This window comes from Sinocyclocheilus rhinocerous, unplaced genomic scaffold (genome assembly GCF_001515625.1).
Source record: "Sinocyclocheilus rhinocerous isolate Xijiao unplaced genomic scaffold, SAMN03320098_v1.1 scaffold449, whole genome shotgun sequence".
In the NCBI taxonomy this organism is placed as follows: domain Eukaryota; kingdom Metazoa; phylum Chordata; class Actinopteri; order Cypriniformes; family Cyprinidae; genus Sinocyclocheilus; species Sinocyclocheilus rhinocerous.
In genome coordinates this window covers 700,592-721,305 of record NW_015652285.1, presented here as the reverse complement: position 1 = coordinate 721,305, position 20,714 = coordinate 700,592, and the positions used below count along the sequence as shown (strand labels likewise).

The 20,714-nt window shown below is 36.9% G+C and overlaps 1 protein-coding gene across 1 annotated transcript in view; it reads right to left on the bottom strand.

Annotated features, from left to right (window-relative positions):
* LOC107714390 (collagen alpha-1(XVIII) chain-like) overlaps positions 1-20,136 on the bottom strand; it is an 81,793-nt gene extending 61,657 nt beyond the window's left edge. The window contains exons 1-2 of the mRNA XM_016520212.1: positions 20,004-20,136; positions 19,830-19,903 (exon numbers count right to left, since the gene is read on the bottom strand). Coding sequence (XP_016375698.1) covers positions 19,830-19,903; positions 20,004-20,014 — 85 coding nt within the window. The 5' untranslated portion in view covers positions 20,015-20,136. The remainder of the gene's footprint in view (positions 1-19,829; positions 19,904-20,003) is intronic.
* Between the last annotated feature and the right edge of the window lie 578 nt (positions 20,137-20,714).

Sequence of the window (20,714 nt, the reverse complement as noted above, 5' to 3'; positions counted from 1 at the left end):
ATAAATAAATATAAAAATAAATGATAAGATAAGTAAATAAAACTTAAAAAGAATAAATATAAATGTAAAAATAAATACAGAAAATAATACATATAGGAAAAAGGTCATAAAAATAAATTCAGGATTCAATTTTATTACAAATGAACTATATTTGTTTTTATCGAGTTTATTGTTTATTTCTTTATTTTCCTGTTATTTCTTTATTTATTATTTCTGCAGGTTTGGTCATCCATAGCTGCTAGGTGTTCTGAGTGATTTCTAAAGTGTTGCTAGGTGCACTGGGTGGTTGCTAGGGTGTTGCTAAGTGGTTTCTAAAGTTTTTCGTGAAGTGGCTAAGGAATTGTAAGGGGTTGGGACAGACAGAGAGAATGATAGATAATTAGAAATAGATAGACAAAAAGCACAACATCAGGACAGGTTGAAGCCACAGTGCCAAGCTTGGTGGATGCAGCAGGTTTTCTCATTTTAAAGCTCACAAAAGTGACTTAATGGGATTCAACCTGATCTCGTATCCTGACTGTGAGCATGCTTTAGAGAGTCAGCCTGGTGCTGAGGTAAGAGGGGGACTCATTGTCCACCGCCACATTCCTGACGTTGTCTGCGCTTTACTAAGGAGACCCTGTGGGGTGGGCAGTGGCCTCTCACGCTGACCTTTGCTGGAGCTTCAGCCACTATACTCACCAGCATTTCAGAGCAGTGGTGGGGAGTAGAGATGAATCAGCAGGAATATAAAGGGACTTGTTCAACATGAGAATGGACAGAAATCAGGCCCCTGTATGACAGGCCCCCCACAGCAAAGGGGTTTATCAAAGGTAATGGGTAGCTGGCCTTCTCTCTCTCTTTCTCTCCACCTCTTTGTGTCCTTCTTTTCAAACAATGCATCTTTCATAAAGGGATAAATAAAACAAAAGCAACAACCGCAGGGTACACAAGAGACAATTTGTAACAGGGACTTTAGAAGCCATAATTTAATTAGGGCACAAAGCAACAGGAAAATGCTTAAACACTCTCACTGCAGTTCAGCCATTAACATTAACATAGACATTAACAGCAACAAAACATTTCTGAATAGGTTGTTTTGTACAGATAATGACAGACTGTCTGTATTTGTGATCGGAGAAATGACAAACAACAAGTGCTACTCCACACTGCCCAAAACTCGCGTTTGAATCATCAGTGGCAAATCCTTTAAATGAAAACGTACTTACGTGAGTCAGAACTGCCGGCATTTTAGTCTAACGTAACTCTCCCAGGATCAGTAAACAGTCCTCCATAAAATGTGCTGGCGATCCACAGCACTAAGTTGATGTATTTCCTCAGCGACCAGCACAGATCAGCTCTAGGCATGGCGAAGCGGATATCGTCCTCTTTTGGAAGACCAAACAAAGTGGTTTCGCTTTCACAACGAAGCACACAGCGTCTTCACGACATGGCTGCAGCGTCAACAATACTACAGCGAGAATAAAAGTTATGCTTTCTTTCTTTGCGTGAACATTTGGGCGGCTTTATGCAAATCTTCCCACATAGTGAGGTAGGTATGTGGGGGCGTGTTCGAACGAGCCGTTTTAGGTAGGTGTGGCTAACTCTTAACTTTTATAAAGAATATCTCTTTGGATTTGAGACTTTAGTCTTTGCAACTTTACAGATCTTCTTTATGCACCAAGAGCTTGTAACACTCTAAAGAGAAAGGAAAAAATGAAATCGCATCATATGACCCCTTTAACCAATGCGGACTGATGCGCATGCCCTGTTTAATCATTACTTCTAGAATATTTATAACAATTTATTTGCTTCTTTTTAATCCTTCTCAGAGGCTCAGCGCAAATACATTACATCTCAAAATCTCTCAAGATGTTGTCAAAGTCTAACAAATATTGAATATATTTTTTCTCAATATATTGTAAGATTTTTAACCTCTCAATATGTTTTATATTTGCTCTGAATTGGCTTATAAAATGTTTTCCAGTCAGAGAATAGCCACTATTGCCAAGTAGAAATTCAAAATGCACAATGCAAAAAGTTTTTTATATGGACCATTTATCAAACAATAAAGAACAGTAACCTACTTTAACTAAATAACTGCAAAATAACTAATATGTCAAAACTCTCATTTAAAGAACAGTGAACACTGTTGGATTCACAGAATCAGAGTTTTGAATCAGTTTTGAACTGACTCACTGAAATTATTCCAATGTCATCTTTGTTAATACAGTTTACTGAAGTAGATACACAAATAAAACATCTAAAAGTCTTGCAAGTCTAGACTTACAGATATGCAGCATATTAAAATGCTCAAGTGGATTTTCAAAGAATTTTGGTTTTATACATGCAGCCAATGGAAAATTACATAAAAACTGTTTAACGGTAGCGTGAAATGCAATGTGATCTAAGGTCACAGAATGCAGGAACACTGACATTTGTGTAATCTAGAAATATACAAAGCTGATTTCTACCCAAGCATGTTTTCCACACAAATTGCATTCACGTAAAAACAAATTAAACATTTGCTCAAGTTTGTTTCTGCTTTGGAGGGTAACTTATGGTTCTTCCTGAAAACTGTGGAAAAATATAAACCCAGTAAAAAGTCTGAAAAGCATCCCAAAAAAACAGAGCACTGCTCACTTTGAAGTGCTATCCTGCGACAGAAACATGAAAAGCTGTTAGCTCCAAATCCATTTAGATTTATTTCTTTCACAAGATACCAGTCTTGGTGATGCCTGAGGTATACAACACAAGCTAATGGAGAAAGTTGCCTCTAGGTAGTGTAACCGTGACCATTGAGACATTCTGGCTGCTGCTAGCATGTGGTTGAGAATTCGGCTAAATAAGTTCCTCAGTAACTATCCAAAAGTCTGTTTAGCAAAGATCAGGTGTATTGAATGGCATTGTGTAACTGAATAGTGCTGTAAGAGAAGGCAGACTGGCGAACAGAATGCATGGCAGGAATGTGGGCAGATACCGCTGTTGGGTTGAGGGGAGCTAAACCTGACAGGATCACAGTTTAGGAGTCTCGCGTTTCTCTTCACTGTCAGGTCAACACGTATCTCCCTCTGCTCTCCAGAGAAAGTCCCACCACAAATCTGCAAAAATACAAGACTCCCCTGACTTTGAGGAATAATTTGTCGCTGCTATGATTCTAACCTCAATGTGAATGATGCATCTAAACTCCTGGAAGACGGCCAGTGCCCGCTAAAGTTCAAATCCATTGAGATCTTCCTACTGTGGCTCCTGGCAGCCCAGACACATTTTACAGAGTTCTGGCTGGAAGAAGTGAAGTCCATGTATTCCCTAACATTTGCCATCTCGTAAAAGGCCGTATCAAATCAGATTAAACAGATCCTGGCAAGACTCTGGTAACCAAACAAATACATGAACAATGTTTTTTACTCCAATAGTGGTGCCCAAACTGAGACTTAAAATGTCTCGAGCAGCTTTCTTTGTTCATTCAGATGATTTGCTTTCTCTTGACCAGAGGTTTCACATAATCATTAATTAATGTCAAACTTAATTCAGCCTGAGGGTCAGGACATGCATTAATCCTTTACATAATGTCCTAGAAACAGGTACTCGCGCCATGGATTTTCAGTGAGGTTACTGAGTTCACAACTATTCCAGCGTCTTAAAGGCTCCCAAGCTTATGCTTTCATAATGATGAAAAGTCATTAATGTCACATAAACAATTTTTTTTTTAAGTATTTGATTACTGATTTAACACTGCAAGGCATCCATTACAGAATATGTCTTGAATATATTTATTTTTTAACCCCATTGGCAAGCTGTATTTTCCCAATTGTAGTGTAAATTGAAGAAAAATTCCTGTAAATTTCTGTTTAAAATAGTCTAAAACTATTTGCTAATGGAGTAAGATAAATTAACTTAATTGAAGTTATCAAAAAAAAAATTTAATGATGGTTTAAGGGTATTTAGAAGTTTTTTGGGTTCAGTACAGTGCTCTCAGAATATTTCTTTAATTAGTAATTTGACCGGTTTTCCTTCTTTATTTTATAAATTTAGCATAAATCTACATGCATCCTTCTAGCACAAACAAAAATGTAATATTTAACCCTCCTTTTTGTGTGTGTGTGTGTGTGTGCACTCCGTGGTCAGAGAATGCTTAATAACATAAAAATGCAGTTGGTGGTACAAATTATGCAAAATTTTAAGACTGAGCAGAGGCTGTCGATCAAAAATGTAAGCATGTGGTGACATGCTTTTTTTCCTCTGCTCTATGAATATATTGCCTGTTATTATGTAAAACCCAAGGAAATAAGAGGCAACATCAGATCCAAGACATGAATAGAAGATATTAGAGCTCTCTTTCAAAGCCTAGTAAACTGCCTTGCAAACCTCTGTCTACAAAGACAGCTTCCATTGAACCTATTGAAATGCATTGTGGGATTGCATTCTCCAGGAAGGATACATTCAAAGCTGTCTTCGATTTTGCCCATAAAATGGTATTTTAGAAGGCACCATAAATATCTAACAGTACAACACCTATATTAAACAAACACTATGCACAATAATGTTCATTCTTCAAGAAACTGCAAAAGGAAATGCATATTTGTTATATGCGAATGAAAAATGGTGCAGGACAGATTATCTCTGAGCGTTTTCACTAAGTGGAGCTCAGCTGATCCTCTAAGGAGACGCAAACAAACCTGCTATTGTCACTTTCAAAGGGCTGCACTTAATACACCTAATCCCTGGCACCTGACAAGGTTAGGCCACACAGCAATGCTGCCACAGAATTCTACTTACAAGAAGAGGACAGATTTTAAGCTTTGGTTTCAATGGTAAACGTCAATTGAACTGGGCTTAATACGTCTTTAACATGAATGCACCTGAACACAAAACCAGTGTCTTCTCTAGAAGCACATGTTCTGAGATTGCAAATTTATGACTCTTATGAACTGGTTCTTTCTAATGAATGTTTAAAATAAAAAAAAAGACTCACAAATCAGCTTCTCAAGTCAGTTCACTTAATCACCAAACTCCATCCATCTAAATTAACCAAGAACTTCTATTGTTTTAGGCTTATGAGACTTACATCACTTTAGCTTTGACATTGGCTTTGGCTTTCTTGCATAAAACTGACATAGATCAAGCAAAAATCTCAAACCTAAAATGGCCTTCTAAACCCAATGAACCTGTAAAACATGGAATCTGTTGCTGTTTCTTGGTGATGCTTCATTTTAAGATCTCTAAAGTCTGTCAGTGCCTGTTCACATTCCTGTAAGTAGTCATATCTAATGAAATAGGGGCCCACAGCTTCACTTTTCTGTAGGCATTCACTGATACACAAACCAGATATCCAGCATTCTTGGCATTTCCCTGTGAATCAGTGAGTAAAACTGATTTGACTTTTATCACCACAACATTGTAATGATAGAGCCAAACATTAACAACCCATTTTTCCATATGGGGATGTTAACATAAATTGTGGTATAGGATGAATAACGAATCGTTTACTCCATCTACAAGTGATCTAAATAATGTGGTCTGGAAAAGGTTTGCAGCTAACAATTTGTAGTTTTTTTTTTAGGTTTGCTAAGGTTTAGTCAATAGCATTACCACAGATTTGGGACACAGCCCAATGTGTCTTAAATGTCAGATCCTCCAATTTGATTTATGATCAAAACAGGAATAAAAATAGGCTACTGCACATAACTAATTTTCACTACAGAGAAGGTGGTGAACAAGACAGACATTTTTAGACTGAGCAATTGCTCTTATTTAGGATGGTTCCCAAGTTGTGAAGCAAACAATGGATCCGTAATCATGATTTTGAATCATTTAATCTTCACACCTTTGGTGTGCACAAAATCTGACTCTTAACTTACTTACTTTGATGGTCTCAAAGCCACTGTGCGAGAACTCCCATGTAATGACAAGCTTTTAGTTAGAGGTACAGCTCACAAATTATAAAACTCTCTTTGTATTTTTTTGGAGATGAAGAAGTTTAGAGTCTTTAAATTATCACTGTCTGTAATTTTTACTTCCAATAATAAGGCCAACATATTAAAGCCTTTTAAACTCATAAGGCCAAGCCTATTTATTAACTATTTAGAAAAGATCCCACAGTTTAGATACTAATTTCTTTTGAAAACAGAGACTTTGGCCCTGTTTATACTTGTATTAGCGTCAGTCTCCTGTGATCCCTTTACAAGCGGCCAGACAGTCACTGAACGCGTGACTACAATTATCACATACTATGTCAACGTCACTTTCATGTTGATATAGTACAAATTATTTGTCTATTCCAGTTTTCAAATTTCTTGATATGAAGGACCACCTAATATGATGTGATGGACCAACATTCATGATCCATTTTTACTACAGCGATATTAAACAAAACAGTCTAAATATTGAATAATTAGCATTTTTGCCAAACTGTTAAAATGATAGCTACCAATAGAACAAAAAAAATCACAATTAATCTTAAATTCCAAATTATGCCTCAATAGTGTTTTTTAATTTATGATTTTGTTTTTTAAATCAGCATATTAGAATGATGTTCCTGTGGCTCAGTGGTAGAGCATTGCGTTAGCAGTGCAAAAGGTCGTGGGTTCAATTCCCAGGGAACACACATACTGGTAAAAAATGTGTAGCCTGAATGCACTGTAAGTCGCTTTGGATAAAAGCGTCTGCTAAATGCATAAATAAATAAAAAATAAAAAATTTCTGAAGGATCATGTAACACTGAAGACTGGAGTAATGACTGCTGAAAATTCAGCTTTGCCAACACATGATGACATTAAATTTTAAATATATTAAAACAGAAAACAATTATTTGAAATTATAATAATATTTCACAGTATTACTCTTTTTACTGTATTTTTGGTCAAATTAATGCAGCCTTGGTGAGCATAAAAGACTTCTTTCAAAACATTTAAAAAATCTTACCGACCCCTAACTTTTCAATAATGTATATATGCAACATTTGAAGTCATCTTTATTTATATAGCGCTTTGTACAATAGAGATTGTTTCAAACAGCTTCACAGTATTAATGTCAAGCTTCACATATCGAAGCAGGCATTACTCTTAGTCTACTTCTGATACTGTATCTTGTATGAATTATGAATAATGGTGAAATAAAAACACTCCAACATTCGGTTGTGGTCAGAGCATTGCATTCTGATTCTGCTGTCTGTTCATTGCCAGGCTCATGAATCACCAGCAAAGATGTAGATAGCATTTTGGAACAGGGATCTGTTAAAACAATACTATGTGGGCCTGGTATACACATGCTTGAATGAAAATGACTCAACTAACTCTGGTTATCCTCTTAGGTTCAAAACAGCTTCACTCACTGATACAAAACAAGAGTGAACCAAAAGAGTTCAAATGACACTCAAATGAGCTAGAAACACACAAAACGGATTCCCAGTCATGTCAAAACACACATCGACATAATCCCACCTATGCTTTATGGAAAATCCCAGATATTATGCGAACCGTACAACTTCAAAACACATTCTTTGAAAGTATGACTCAAAGCTAGCATGTAATTCTACGGCATGGGGAACGAAGCGGTCCTGGCTTCAAAATTAATCCCTGTTGTTTGGTGACTGACTGTTAAAGAAAGCCAATATTTAAGGATTAGCGGACCAACTGTGACCCTTTGCTTGTTTGTAAGAATGACTAAGAGAAGTCTAAGGCGCTGATAAAACAGAACTCCGAAGCAAACGTATCTCTATATGCTCATATGTAACCATAACCTACCATTCTTAAAGGGTTAGTTTACCCAAAAATGAAAATTCTGTCATTAATTACTCACCCTCGTGTCGTTCCAAATCGTAAGACCTCCGTTCATCTTCGGAACACAAATTAAGATATTTTTGATGCATTCTGACAGCTCTCTGACCCTCCCATAGACAGCAAGAGTCCTTACACAATCAACGTCCAGAAACGTAGCAAGGAGATCGGTAAAATAATCCATGTGACATCAGGGGTTCAAGACACAGAATAGCATACGCTGTTTACGTTCAGTGGATACTCTCCAAAATGGCGCTACGGTGACACGGAGGAGACGAATTGTTGAATAAAGTCGTTATTTTTTTTTCTTTTGCGCACAAAAAGTATTCTCGTAGCTTCGTAAAATTACGATTGAACCCCTGATGTCACATGGATTATTTTACCGATCTCCTTGCTACGTTTCTGGACGTTGATTGTGTAAGGACTCTTGCTGTCTATGGGAGGGTCAGAGAGCTCTCAGAATGCATCAAAAATATCTTAATTTGTGTTCAGAAGATGAACGGAGGTCTTACAGGTTTGGAACGACATGAGGGTGAGTGATTAATAACAGAATTTTCATTTTTGGGTGAACTATCCCTTTAAGTTGACATGGTAATCCTGTGTAATGAAGTAAGAAATTATCTAAGGGGTGACGTCTTGCCTCAAGCAACATCAGAAGCTTTAGATTCAACAGGACCACTGAGCATGACAAAGGGACCCTTCATCAGTCGAGCCGCGCCTGTCCCGCAATAAGCGGCAGGCAGACTGAAAAGAGACCGCCGGTCGCATTGTTTTCCGTGAGACGATTTCCAAAAAGGTTCTAAGATTTCCAGCCACTCGACTCAAGATAAAAAAGGGCAAAGGAATGATAATCTGATAATGATAATCTGAGGAAAAAATCTCTGAGGTTACACTTGCCTCAGGAGAGCATGCATTAACTCAGTGTGTTTTGTAGACATAGTAAATGTACCCCATGAATAGGAGACACTCATCTACATCCTTAAATCCTAAGCTAGATAAAATCATGACATCAGTCAGCAGGTACCAACATGGACCTGACCCAGCTGGTCTCTATTCTTACAGGCCTAAACTCAGACTGACCTCATTACTCCAGACTTCAGTGTCACATGATCCTTCAGAAATCATTCTAATAAAATGATTTGGTGCTCAAGAAACATGTGTTGTGCTGCTTAATATTTTTGTGGAAATAGTGATAAAAAAAAAATTTCAGGATTCTTTGATGAATAGAACATTCAAAAGTACAGAGTTTATTTGAAATAGAAACCTTTTGTAATATTATACATGCCTTTACTGACACTTTTGATCAACTGAATGAATTCCTGCTGAATAAAAGTATAATTTTTTTTTTTAAAACAGTGTATTACACTATACAGCCTATAAAATTTTGTTGATATATATTTTGACAAAAACATCCTATATATTAGAAATGCATTTTTAAGTTCCATTTTTTTATGAACAACCAGTAACACACAAACACACTTATTTCAAGTCGCATATGAAAAAACATACAACTTTTAGTTTAGAGAGTAAATGAGTGCCAATTTATTAACTATGAGAATTCTCAGAAGTCATTCAATTTGCAAATTGAACTACACTGTATATTTCTTGTTGTGTGCAATCTGCAAAAATAACGCAACAGCAAGATGCGTCTATTTGTTTAAATTTGAATATTAATAATAATACTCACAGCTCATCTAAACAATAACTTTTGATATGAAACACTAGAATCAGAAAATAATGTAGGAATATTATACAACTGTATCCTGTCAACATCAGCAGATAAAATCAGATGTTCAAGAAATGTTAACAAATCCGAACATCCTGAAAATGATTCAGTTCTCAATCCTAACTTCTCTAGTAATGGAGCTCATCAGTAACTTAAAGCAGTTCTTCTCTACAGTCAGCACAAATAAATCAGCAAATCCAAAGAAACAGTCTCATGAATAGGGTCTTACTTTACACAGCATTATAGTTCATAAAAGGGATAAAAGAAAACTCAAGGACAAAATAGACATCAGTTGCATAAAATTCCAGAACACAAGAAAAAGCAGTGCCAAAGATTGTATAACACTGCTAGGGAGGTTGAAAAAAAAAATCTAACGCTCCAAATTTGGAGGCTTTGGCTTACAAGCACTGGATTTGGGGCAATGGAAAACGTCAACTATCATGCAACCTGTTATCTAAACTGTAATTTTCAAGCATGCAGAAATGTAGCCAGGGTAACTGCTGCATAAAGGCATTATAAACCTGAAGCACTTCAATGAACTCCACCAAGTTACTGTACAGCAAAGCAGCTTGGGAAATTTCAGCCAAAAACACTGTAACAAGAGAGTCAACTGTTGACTCTTCCAGAATGATGGCTTGTTGTGTGGATAACTCCATAGCTTTGTAAAGGAATGGACCGGCAAATCTTTCACGGCTCTCTAATGTTCTAACTACCCCACAATTGGCTTAATTCCCTTCCCTTTTTGTGAATGTCTCAAAGCATGGCACTGTGCCATCTGGCCTACATTACAGAGAAGAATGGAGGACTTCCTACACTGTTTCAGTTCCAGCTCAGAGACAGGACAGTTGCGGTCTCCAAGCATGCTGAGCAAAGTGATGCTTTGGCTTTTGTGCTGATCCAAGCCCATGCAATTAACAAATAAACTCCAAAGTGAAAACTACTTAGAACTACTTACTTTCAGCCCCTGCAGTCTGTTTGTATTTAGCAAATTAGATGCATCCTTATGCATCTCAATAAACAGATTCGGCATCTATGGACACGCTTAAAGGGATCGTTCACCCCAAAATGAAAATGTACATTTACAAACCCATTTGACTTTTTTTGTTCTGCAGAACACAAAAGGAAACATGAAGACTATTTTCCATACTCTTCTCTTTGTATTTACAATGGGGACAGAAGCTTTCATAAAATAACAATATAAAAGCAATCCATATGACTCATGTATTATATTTCAAGGCTTGTGAGGTCATACAATATATACACTACTGTTTAAAGTTTTGGGGTCTGTAAGATTTTTTTTTTTTGCAATAAATAAATAAAATAGCTTTTATTGAACAAGGATGCACTAAACTGATCAAAAGTAATTTATGATGTTACAAAAAAAATCTATGTAAAAAAAAAATATCAGTTCCCACAAAAGTAATTTTTTTTTTTAAAGTATCGTCATGTTGGTTTCCACAGATGAAAAAAAAAGTCATACGGGTCTGGAATGACATAAGGGTAAGCAACTAACCACAGAATTTTCATGTTTTTGGTGAACTATCCCTTTAACATGTCCCTCAAGTCTTCAAATAAATCAACTTCCTTTCAAACTAAACAATCATCCAAGCAAAACCCACACACCCCTGACTCACCACTCCTGAAATCAGAGAAGGGGAGAAAATGCTCACAGCACAATATTTGTACATGCCTTAACACGCCTCTAGCTGTCAACTTAAAGAAGAGAGCCGCTCTAGCAGTGAGAACTGAGAGGATCCTTTAATGCCATTTCATGTGACCTCCTATAGAAAAAGGTGTTGCTATAGAAAACAAGGTTTTTGCACCTGCCTCGAGAGGGCCTTTAAAGTGTTAAGTCTCATTGCATTCTTCCTCTGACAACTAAAGAGCATGAATGATACTGTCTCCCATATCTGACCTCAGCCCCCACTCCCAGAACTCTCAGGAGAGACAGAATTGAGTAAAGGACCTCTGCAAATCTGTTTTGTTTCTCGATGGTCTGTCCAGGGGACAGACGTCTTTCACACCATTGGGGAGAAAGATTTATGTGGGGTGAAACAAGAGAACTGTTCGTGGACTGCAGTTAGTGAAAGAATGAATGAATGAAAGGAGGGAATTCCAAACATCATCTTTCAAAAAGCTACATCAAGGAAGACTTGAGAGTGAACAGCATTAAAACCCTATTTTATAAACAGAGAATCTACAAAAAGAAAAGAAAAACCCATATTGAGAAAAGTCACAAGCACATATAGAGCAGCAATCGATGCTGAATTGCTTGGAGCAACTAAAGGTATCAGTTCACTGGCCTTTGCCCTAATAGTCTTGTGTGGTGTACAGTGGTGGTCATTCAAATCCTACTTTCATTCATGAGAATAAAGGCACTGGTATGGATTTCGTGGGACATTGTATCTTGTTTCATGCAGCCCTGCGTTCAGCAGACTGTTACTTGGGACATGTAAACACTTCTTAAGCTGGTGGGAGGATAAAGTGGCAGGTAAGGGGATCGTACTTCTCACACAAGGGCCAAACAACGCTTTTTGCCTGACAAATCTACACCTGGTAGGCAATAGGCATGGAAACCATTTTCCTGTTGGCAGCCCCTACTGCCGAGATGACTATCTGCACAATCATATTTCATATATCTCCTACTGGAAAAAAATGTCAGAGCCATAAAGAAAGTGTTAGGTAGGGTTGTGCGATATATTACCCCATCAACTATTACATAGTAATAGTTGATGGGGTAATATATAATATATATTGTTGATATTACCCCATCAACAATATATACCCCATCAACTTCGGTCAGAAATCTTGGTGTAACCTTTGATGACCAGCTGACCTTCAAAGACCACATTGCAAAGACCGCTCGATCTTGCAGGTTTGCATTGCACAACATCAGAAAGATCAGGCCCTTTCTAACGGAGCATGCTGCACAACTTCTTGTCCAGGCCCTTGTCATTTCTAGGCTGGACTACTGCAATGCTCTTCTGGCTGGACTTCCATCAAGCACAATCAAACCTCTACAAATGATTCAGAATGCAGCGGTACGACCACACCCACGTTACACCTCTCTTTATCTCCTTGCACTGGCTACCGGTTGCGGCTCGAATCAAGTTCAAGACATTGATGCTTGCATATAGAACAGCCACAGGCTCTGCACCCGCCTACTTCCACTCACTACTACGAATCTACATCCCCTCCAGAAGTCTGAGATCCGCTAGTGAGCGACGCCTCGTGGTACCATCACAGAGAGGCTCAAAATCACTTTCCAGAACATTCTCGTTCACCATTCCTGGCTGGTGGAACGATCTTCCCACCCCTATCCGGAATGCTGAATCCCTGACCATTTTCAAGTGACAGCTGAAAACTCATGTTTCGAAGCTACTTGACTTCATCATCATAAAAAAATAAAAAATAAAAAATAAAAAAAAATTGTATCTCTTTATCTATTCCTTCTCTTTCTAGCGTGTACTTATTTGAACAATGTCTAAAAACTTGGTATTACAAGCACTTCCTGTATCTGTTTGCCTCTTTTAAGAAGAATCGCTTTATGTATCCCCCAATTGTAAGTCGCTTTGGATAAAAGCGTCTGCTAAATGTCTAAATGTAAATGTATATTGTATATTTATGATATGTTATTTTGTTGTATATATAAAATTAACCAATATTATATATTTTTCAATAATTTGAATGCAGTTTGATTACATTTCTAAATTGATAAGTTCATTAGGACAGAGATTTTTTTTTTGAAGATTCGTTAAAATGGCTTAGTTTATTTTTATTAATCATCTTTTTCAAAAAGTCAAACAATTAGTTCATTCAATTCATTATTTTTTTACATTTTTCCTTTCGCATTTAACATTTTAAATGTCCTTTGCAACAATGGCTCTTTGATCAAAAGGCTGAAAAATATAGATTTTTTTAAAGCTATAATCCCACAGTCCTTGAGTCAGCAGTTATTCACTTGCATATGAAAATACTTACACAATCACGTCTGGATGCCATGAAATTCTCACTAAATCACTATCAAAATTATCACCTTGAAATGCTCAGGCAAGTTCAGCTCTCATCTATTGCAATTACACATATACATTTTTATAGTGAACAATTATAAAATTGTTCTGTTTTGAATTATTCAAAACAGTACTCGTGTGCCAGCTGTCATTTAGAAATTGAAAAATGAGTGTAGACAGAGAAATATAAGAAAACTGTATAAATTATTTTCAGTTGGCCCTAGGCTTCGTTAATTACCCATTTAAAAAAAAAACTGTACAATCAGACTAAATTTGAGAGTCTGATTTTTTAAATGTTTCTTATGCTCACCAAGGCTGCATTTGATCAAAAATACAGTTTCACCATATTTTTTTATATTTATTTTCCTGATTCCTGAATTTTCAGCAGCTGAATTTGTCACATTATCCTTCAGAAATCATTCTAATATACTGATTTGGTGCTCAAGAAACATGTATTATTTTTATCAATGTTAAAAAAAATGGTTGAGCTGATTAATATTTTTGTGGACACCATTTTTCTAGGATTCTCTGATGCATAGAAAGTTCAAAAGAATTCAGAACATTTTTTAACAATGTAAAAGTCTTAGAATGTAATGAATCCTTACTGAATAACAGTACTAATTTCTTTTCTTTTTTTAAACCCACTAAAATGTTACATTTTACAAAAGTTACATTAAATAATGGACAAGATATCTCCTAAGCATCATTCCTCCCGGCTTACAAGCGACAAGCCAAAAATCTTTCCAACCCCCCTCAGATCCACTGAAGTGCAACTTTACACCAATGAAAACAGACAGTAATAAAGATAACGTGCAGTTGTCCCCATCCCCACCAATCTAAAGCAAGATACTGTCTGTAAAACCCAAATAGGAAGTCAATCTATCATCTATTACATAGTACACCTTACAATAAAAGTACACACAGTGTCTATGTCAGAATAATGCAATTTCACCAAAAGTCAACTTTTCCTATTTGCCCTTAACGCCTTTAAACCACAGGCACATTTTCGGGGGAATTTGAGATGTGTACAGAACCCTTTGGCCTGTCATTTGTCAAATAACGCTATAGAGGTAAACTTCTGTCACAATTACAGGTGAAGGGAGTGAAAAAAGTAAGGGTTTCAACCTGGGCAGGAAGGATTTCAGGAGCACTCAGGCGCCGCTCAGTGGCATATTAGCCATGACGATAGTAGGGTGCAGTCCATACAAATCGTCCTTTCATGACCTAAGAGCTGTAATTATGGTTTGCCTATTGGTTTTTGGCACTAAATTGCTGAAGCTCAGTGTGAAAGCAAGAGGTTCAGAGACCAAGGACAGATGCTACAAAAAAAATACAAACAACAGCTGCTAGCGCTTACAGCCTCACCCTGAAAAAGGAAGAGGACATGCTACAGCAAATTCAGATCAAAGCAAAATATCTAGTGGTATGAGCCGGTAGTACATGTCTGCAAATACTTTCTAGAATTCAATTGTGGTTTAAAGCTCAAAAAGCTTTGAAGATCACTAAATCAAGCCTTAGAATAGATCTAATTGTCTCAGGAAGATATCATTTAGACAGAGCTGCATTTATGGCACTGGACCAAAATGAGAGACCTTTCAGCTTTGACCTCATGAATAGCCACAGCGCACACCTGCTTTTATTGAGAGGACACAAATGCACTGGTGGAACAGCTGATAGCTCATTGTGCCAAGCAAACAAAGAGCAAATTCAACTTTGTGACCCAATAAAGTTAAAGAAACCAGTTTAAATGGCGACCCAGCAGCCAAAAAAGAAAAAAACATGACCAACAGGTCTTTAACCAACAAGTTGCTTAAAGCAATAGTTCACCAAAAATGAAATGTTGCTTAAAATTTACTCACCCTCAGGCCATCCTAGATGTATTTGAGTTTGTTTCTTCATCGTAAGAAATTGTGATGTTTTTATCAGCTGTCTGAACTCTCGTTCTGACGGCACCCATTCAGTGCAGAGGATCCATTGGTGAACAAGTGATGTAATGCTAAATTTCTCCAAATCTGTTCCAATGAAGAAACAAACTCATCTACATCTTGGACTGCCTGATGGTGAGTAAACACTTATCAAATGTTCAATTTTGAGTGAACTATTTCTTTAAGGTTATGATTCTTTTCTAGGGATGATCTGTATAATAAACAAATTGGGTTCTAAATTAAATGTATCAAACAAAATAATAACTTACATACCTGCTACAAATACTACACTCCTGATCTCATCTGCCCTAGATCTCGGACATTATGCATGCTATAATACACACCCTGTAACCCCCACCCCCCCCCAACTATTGTGTGGTAATGTAAAGATGCCAAGCATTAAGAAGAAACATATGTTCTCATTCCTGTCACTGAATGTTAGCAGTACCCTCTGTTCTTGCAGGATTACTGTAAATAGATTACAACACTGTGCTGTAAAACACAGATGTGTCGCAGTCAGTTCCTATTCATCAGTGTGGTCCCCACCATTTTAGCTGGCATGCTATCACATCTCCAAAACATGCATCTATTTAAAGCAAATCTGCAAGACTAGTGATAAGACATTGTTTGGCGATTTTGAGTTCATTGGTCGATAAGTGCTTGTCTAATTATCAAACAAAGAGAGTTCATTTTGACCCATATCTAGCCTAGACCCTAGATCACAATAAAATGAATTGCCTCGAACACCACAATGTTCGATAAGTTTGCTAGACTGTTCCAAACAATAAAGTCCCAGTCTGTGTTGCATATGTAGCCTACATAGGTTTCAAATTTTATGAGGCAAAAAGCCACAGGCAGCACAGCAGGCAAACCTACTAAATGAACTTTCAATCTTTGGTATATATTTTTATGTGGAGGTGTGAGATATGCCTCATTGCATATACTGTAGGTCATTGCTGGGTTAATTTGTCTAGCTAAACACATTAACCATGAAAAATAGCAACATAATTGCTGAATGTTGTGGGAGAGGAAGTATATTCTCTGTGCATTCCAAGTATCTCAACATTTTTTGTTTACTTTTGGGTGATAAACAATTTTGTGTTGGGTCACTGCTTGATGTTATAAAATTTGGTCCTGAAGGAAAACCATTTAAGAACCACTGATGTTGAGAGTTTTTCCTCTCATAAAATTTTCGATCCTTAATTTGTATTAAAAAGAAACTGAATTCAAACAAATTGCTAATATCTACCATGCAACCCATGAACTATTAATTTATTATTAATATTGTGAGAACATCACATGGAGTATGGACTATGAACATTTACATATCCAAAACACATGCAATGGCTAAAGATAGACATGTTTGGAGTGCTTTCATTAAAATTTTAAGAGTGGAAAAAAAGAAATGAGAGCTATTAGTCTCCTTGACAACTTTGTAAATCCTCTGCATCAACTGTTACCATATCACAATGCCTCCAGTTTAATGACAAATCCAGACTCTTTGTACTGATGAGGTACATGAGAAGTGCACCAACACATTCTCTCTCACTCACTGACCCTCTCTCTCTCACACACACGTACACACACACTTTAGCCATCTCTTGATCCCAAGGGCTCCCATTCTCACAAAGTGGGTTAAATACAGCCCATTTAGCTCACAGGATAATGCCGTCTCCACTGTCCCCCTGGAAAAGGAGAGGTGGGTTAAAGAAAATTCCAATTCACATCTCTGCATCAACACTTCTCAGCAAGAGAAATGGGCCCCCACTAGAGTCTGAGTGGGGAAAAAGACTCAGCTATAAGTGGATCTGTTTATTGACTGGAAAATCTGTGGATTTCTGAAACCACAGGAGTTGCTGAACCAGGACAGAATCAAGAATGTCCCTCTGCACTTTTAGTTTCTTCTAAAAGAATGGTAATGCAAAAGGGAAAATGTAGTTACAGTCCACACAAAAAAAAGTGGATGTTGATTTTTACTGCCAAGCTCCAGAAAAGAAAAACAAGCACCATTAAAAGCATGCAAATCTGAAAATAATGACAAAATAATTAATGGTAACACTTTATTTTAAGGTGTCCTTGTTACTTACTATATAATAACAATTAATTATGCATAATTACATGCAAGTAACCCTATACGCCAAACCCTAATCCTAACCTAACCATATAGTAAGTACATATAGTTAATTAATATTACTCAGCACTTAAATGTATAATTACACTGTAACAAGGACACCTTAAAATAAAGTGTAACCTAATTAACTTCTGGTTGAACTCTTCTTTTAAAAAGGCACTGCCATTCACGTACAAGAATGCTGGTCACGCTTCACACATGGATCACGCCCTTTCATCAAACATACCATAGGTCATATGTGTAAAAAGTAAATGAAAACTCATGGACTTTTAAGTTATCTGTGTCATGAAAATGGCATTCCATTGATTTTAAAATATGATTAACACATATGTTAGTGCATGTGGGTGTTCAAAGGACTCAGTAAAACATTTTTAGGCAGTTAACATAAATCTAGCATCAGAACTTGCATTTAAAGTCATCATGTCATATCATGTTTAATCCACCCTTTTTAACCTCATCAACAAATTTTCAACAATAAATTATTCCATAATGGAAATGCAACACAAAGTTAGTGCTATTTTCTGAAGCTAATGTGGAGGGGATGTAAATGCTATGAGATCATCAATCCAACAAGAAACCGATGAGATATTAACTGATGACAAGTTATGAAGAATCAGCAATCAAAGAGGTGTCAGAATTACCAAAGTCCAAATAAATAATAAAAACACAAAAAATACAAACTAACGTTCCTTTACCTCTTGCCAAATTAAAATAAGTTACTCAGTATTAACTTTTATGTTTATAGAACTATTGTATAAAACCATTTTCAAATATGATATCGGGTTTGTAACTTTAAAAGTTGGTCTAACTAAAGCACTGCACAGAGAACAGGTCATGGAGGTTATTTGGTCACCAGGTTTCAGAGCTTTGTTTTGGGTAAAAGCGTATTGTTTCATGCAACCACAGAGCTCTCAACAGGACTTTCCTGCCTCCTATTGCTTAGGCATCCATATACAGCAGGTGGGAACCCTTGTTTGCTGTGATTTTTAATGCATAATTTCACTCAGCGATTAAATATCCCAGTTGGGTGTCCTTTTACAGCTGTTCTCCTCCGGCATGCTGTGCAGCCTCAGGCCACGATCAGTCAAAGAGCAACATAACGAAAAGTCCACTATGAGGCAAGAAAGCAGTTTGGACTCAGGCAGTCCTAACACAATATCAGTCTCTTAAACAAAATTAAACTGATCTGTGGTAATTTAAACTACAGAGTGGCTCTTTCTCAACTATAAAGCTATAAAACGATCAAACTGACATTGACATGGAGTCACACAGTGAACAGTTGAGCTCTTTGTTACCAAAATCATAAATCCCATAAATCCAACCAGGGAAACGGTCCTTCAAGGTATCTATTAATTGAGATGAAACACTCAAGTATTTTAGTGCCTCAATCAAAAATGCAGATGGCACACCCACAAACCTTGATGCAAGTCTGTCTATTATCCTTCTTTAATGTAACGACAGCAACAGTGATCCCTGTCAATCAAATATTTATAAAGAGGTTCTCAGTTTCTTAGTTCTCTCGGTTACAGGCCTGCCACACATGACAGCTGTACAGACCTTTTCTTAATTAAATGGTCTGCAACTTAAGTCATGACAGAATGATACACATCGGAAGACACTCCATCACTTCCAAAACTACTGTATGGCCTAAGCAGATCCCACAAACCACTGCAGAAACTTCAAACAGGTCAGGCTAATGCTCACAAAATCACCGAGAAAGACACCGGATGGAAGAAAGCAATCTGTAAGCAAATTTTGGCCTAAGGTCTTTGTCTAATAATATAGCAAAGAGGAAGATTAAACAGACCTAATTTACACAAAAAACATTCTGAACCTGTCAAAATATTTTGATAACATGTACGCCAGGAAATCAAAATTAGATAGATAGATAGATAGATGTTATGTTGAATTTGCAAAAAAAAAAAAGATTTATTGTGATTTTTAAAGTATTTTAATGAAACAATATTTTAAGTAGCATTTAATTTAATAAAATATATATTTAAAATATTATTTATTTGGGGTGGGTGGGGGAATTGCAATTTCTGGCCCGAGTGTGCAAGCAGAAAAACAATTCCTTATTGTTGCAAAAGATGATTGATAGATAGATAGACTCAAAAGCGTCATTAATACCCAACAGGTAAACTAGAGTGAACTTAAAAAAAGACAAAATGGGCCTTCACGCGATATGCTGTACATTCTGCTGTATTTGATCAGTTACTGTAGCAGATAATAAAGTTTGTATCTCTCGACTTTCCAAAAAGTGCCAGTGGTCCAGCTCACCTCTCCTCTGCGATACAGCCGGTGACAGAGCGACGAACAAGCAGCAGAGGAACCGCTCTAGAAACGCGACCCACCTGCAACCATGAACCACAATTGTTTTTTGTTTTGTTTTTTCCTTCCTAATCATTTACTCTCCAAAAAGCTTTTTCTCTAAAGAGCATTTCTCACGTATACCTTCTTGCCATTTCAGTTTGTAAAACTGATCCGTTCCGATAGCTACATGGGATCCTGGTTGGAAGGTGGATGAAAGTTTCCCGCTTTAGAGTGAGAAGAGTCCTCGCGCCGGTGCCACGACTGATGAGAGTGATCCGGGAGCCTCACTGATGAAAAAGACGGAGCGGGAGGACACGAGAAATCTTCTGGGTCCTAAAGCCTTTCTGAGCTGACTGGACAACCCACCTACCTGCATTCTCGCAGCCCCTGTGACGCCACACGCCCATGTCAAGTACGGAAGCCCTAAGAGATCATGCATTTTTATTTTTTCTTGTTCAGCATTTATTAATATTAGTCAATGTTAATTTAAAAGTTTACATTATTGAAAGATGGATTTGTTAACATTAGTTAATGCAGGGTGAACTAACAATGTTTTCACTAACAGATTAATAAATGCTTTAAAATAGCCTATATATTGCTCATTGTTAGTTAATATTAGCTATGCATTTACTTATGTTAACAAATTGGACCTTATTGTAAAGTGTTACTAACCTAGTTCCCCCAAGAATTTTGTTTGCATTATTTGCATTATGTTCCTGTTTTCTCGTGACCTCAACATAGCAAAAGTTGTTTTCTTAAGAACTTGACTCTTTATCTTATTATTATTATTTTAATCTTAATAACAGTTTTCTTGAGATCTCATAATGCTGTAGTTTTTTCCTGATCTAGAAG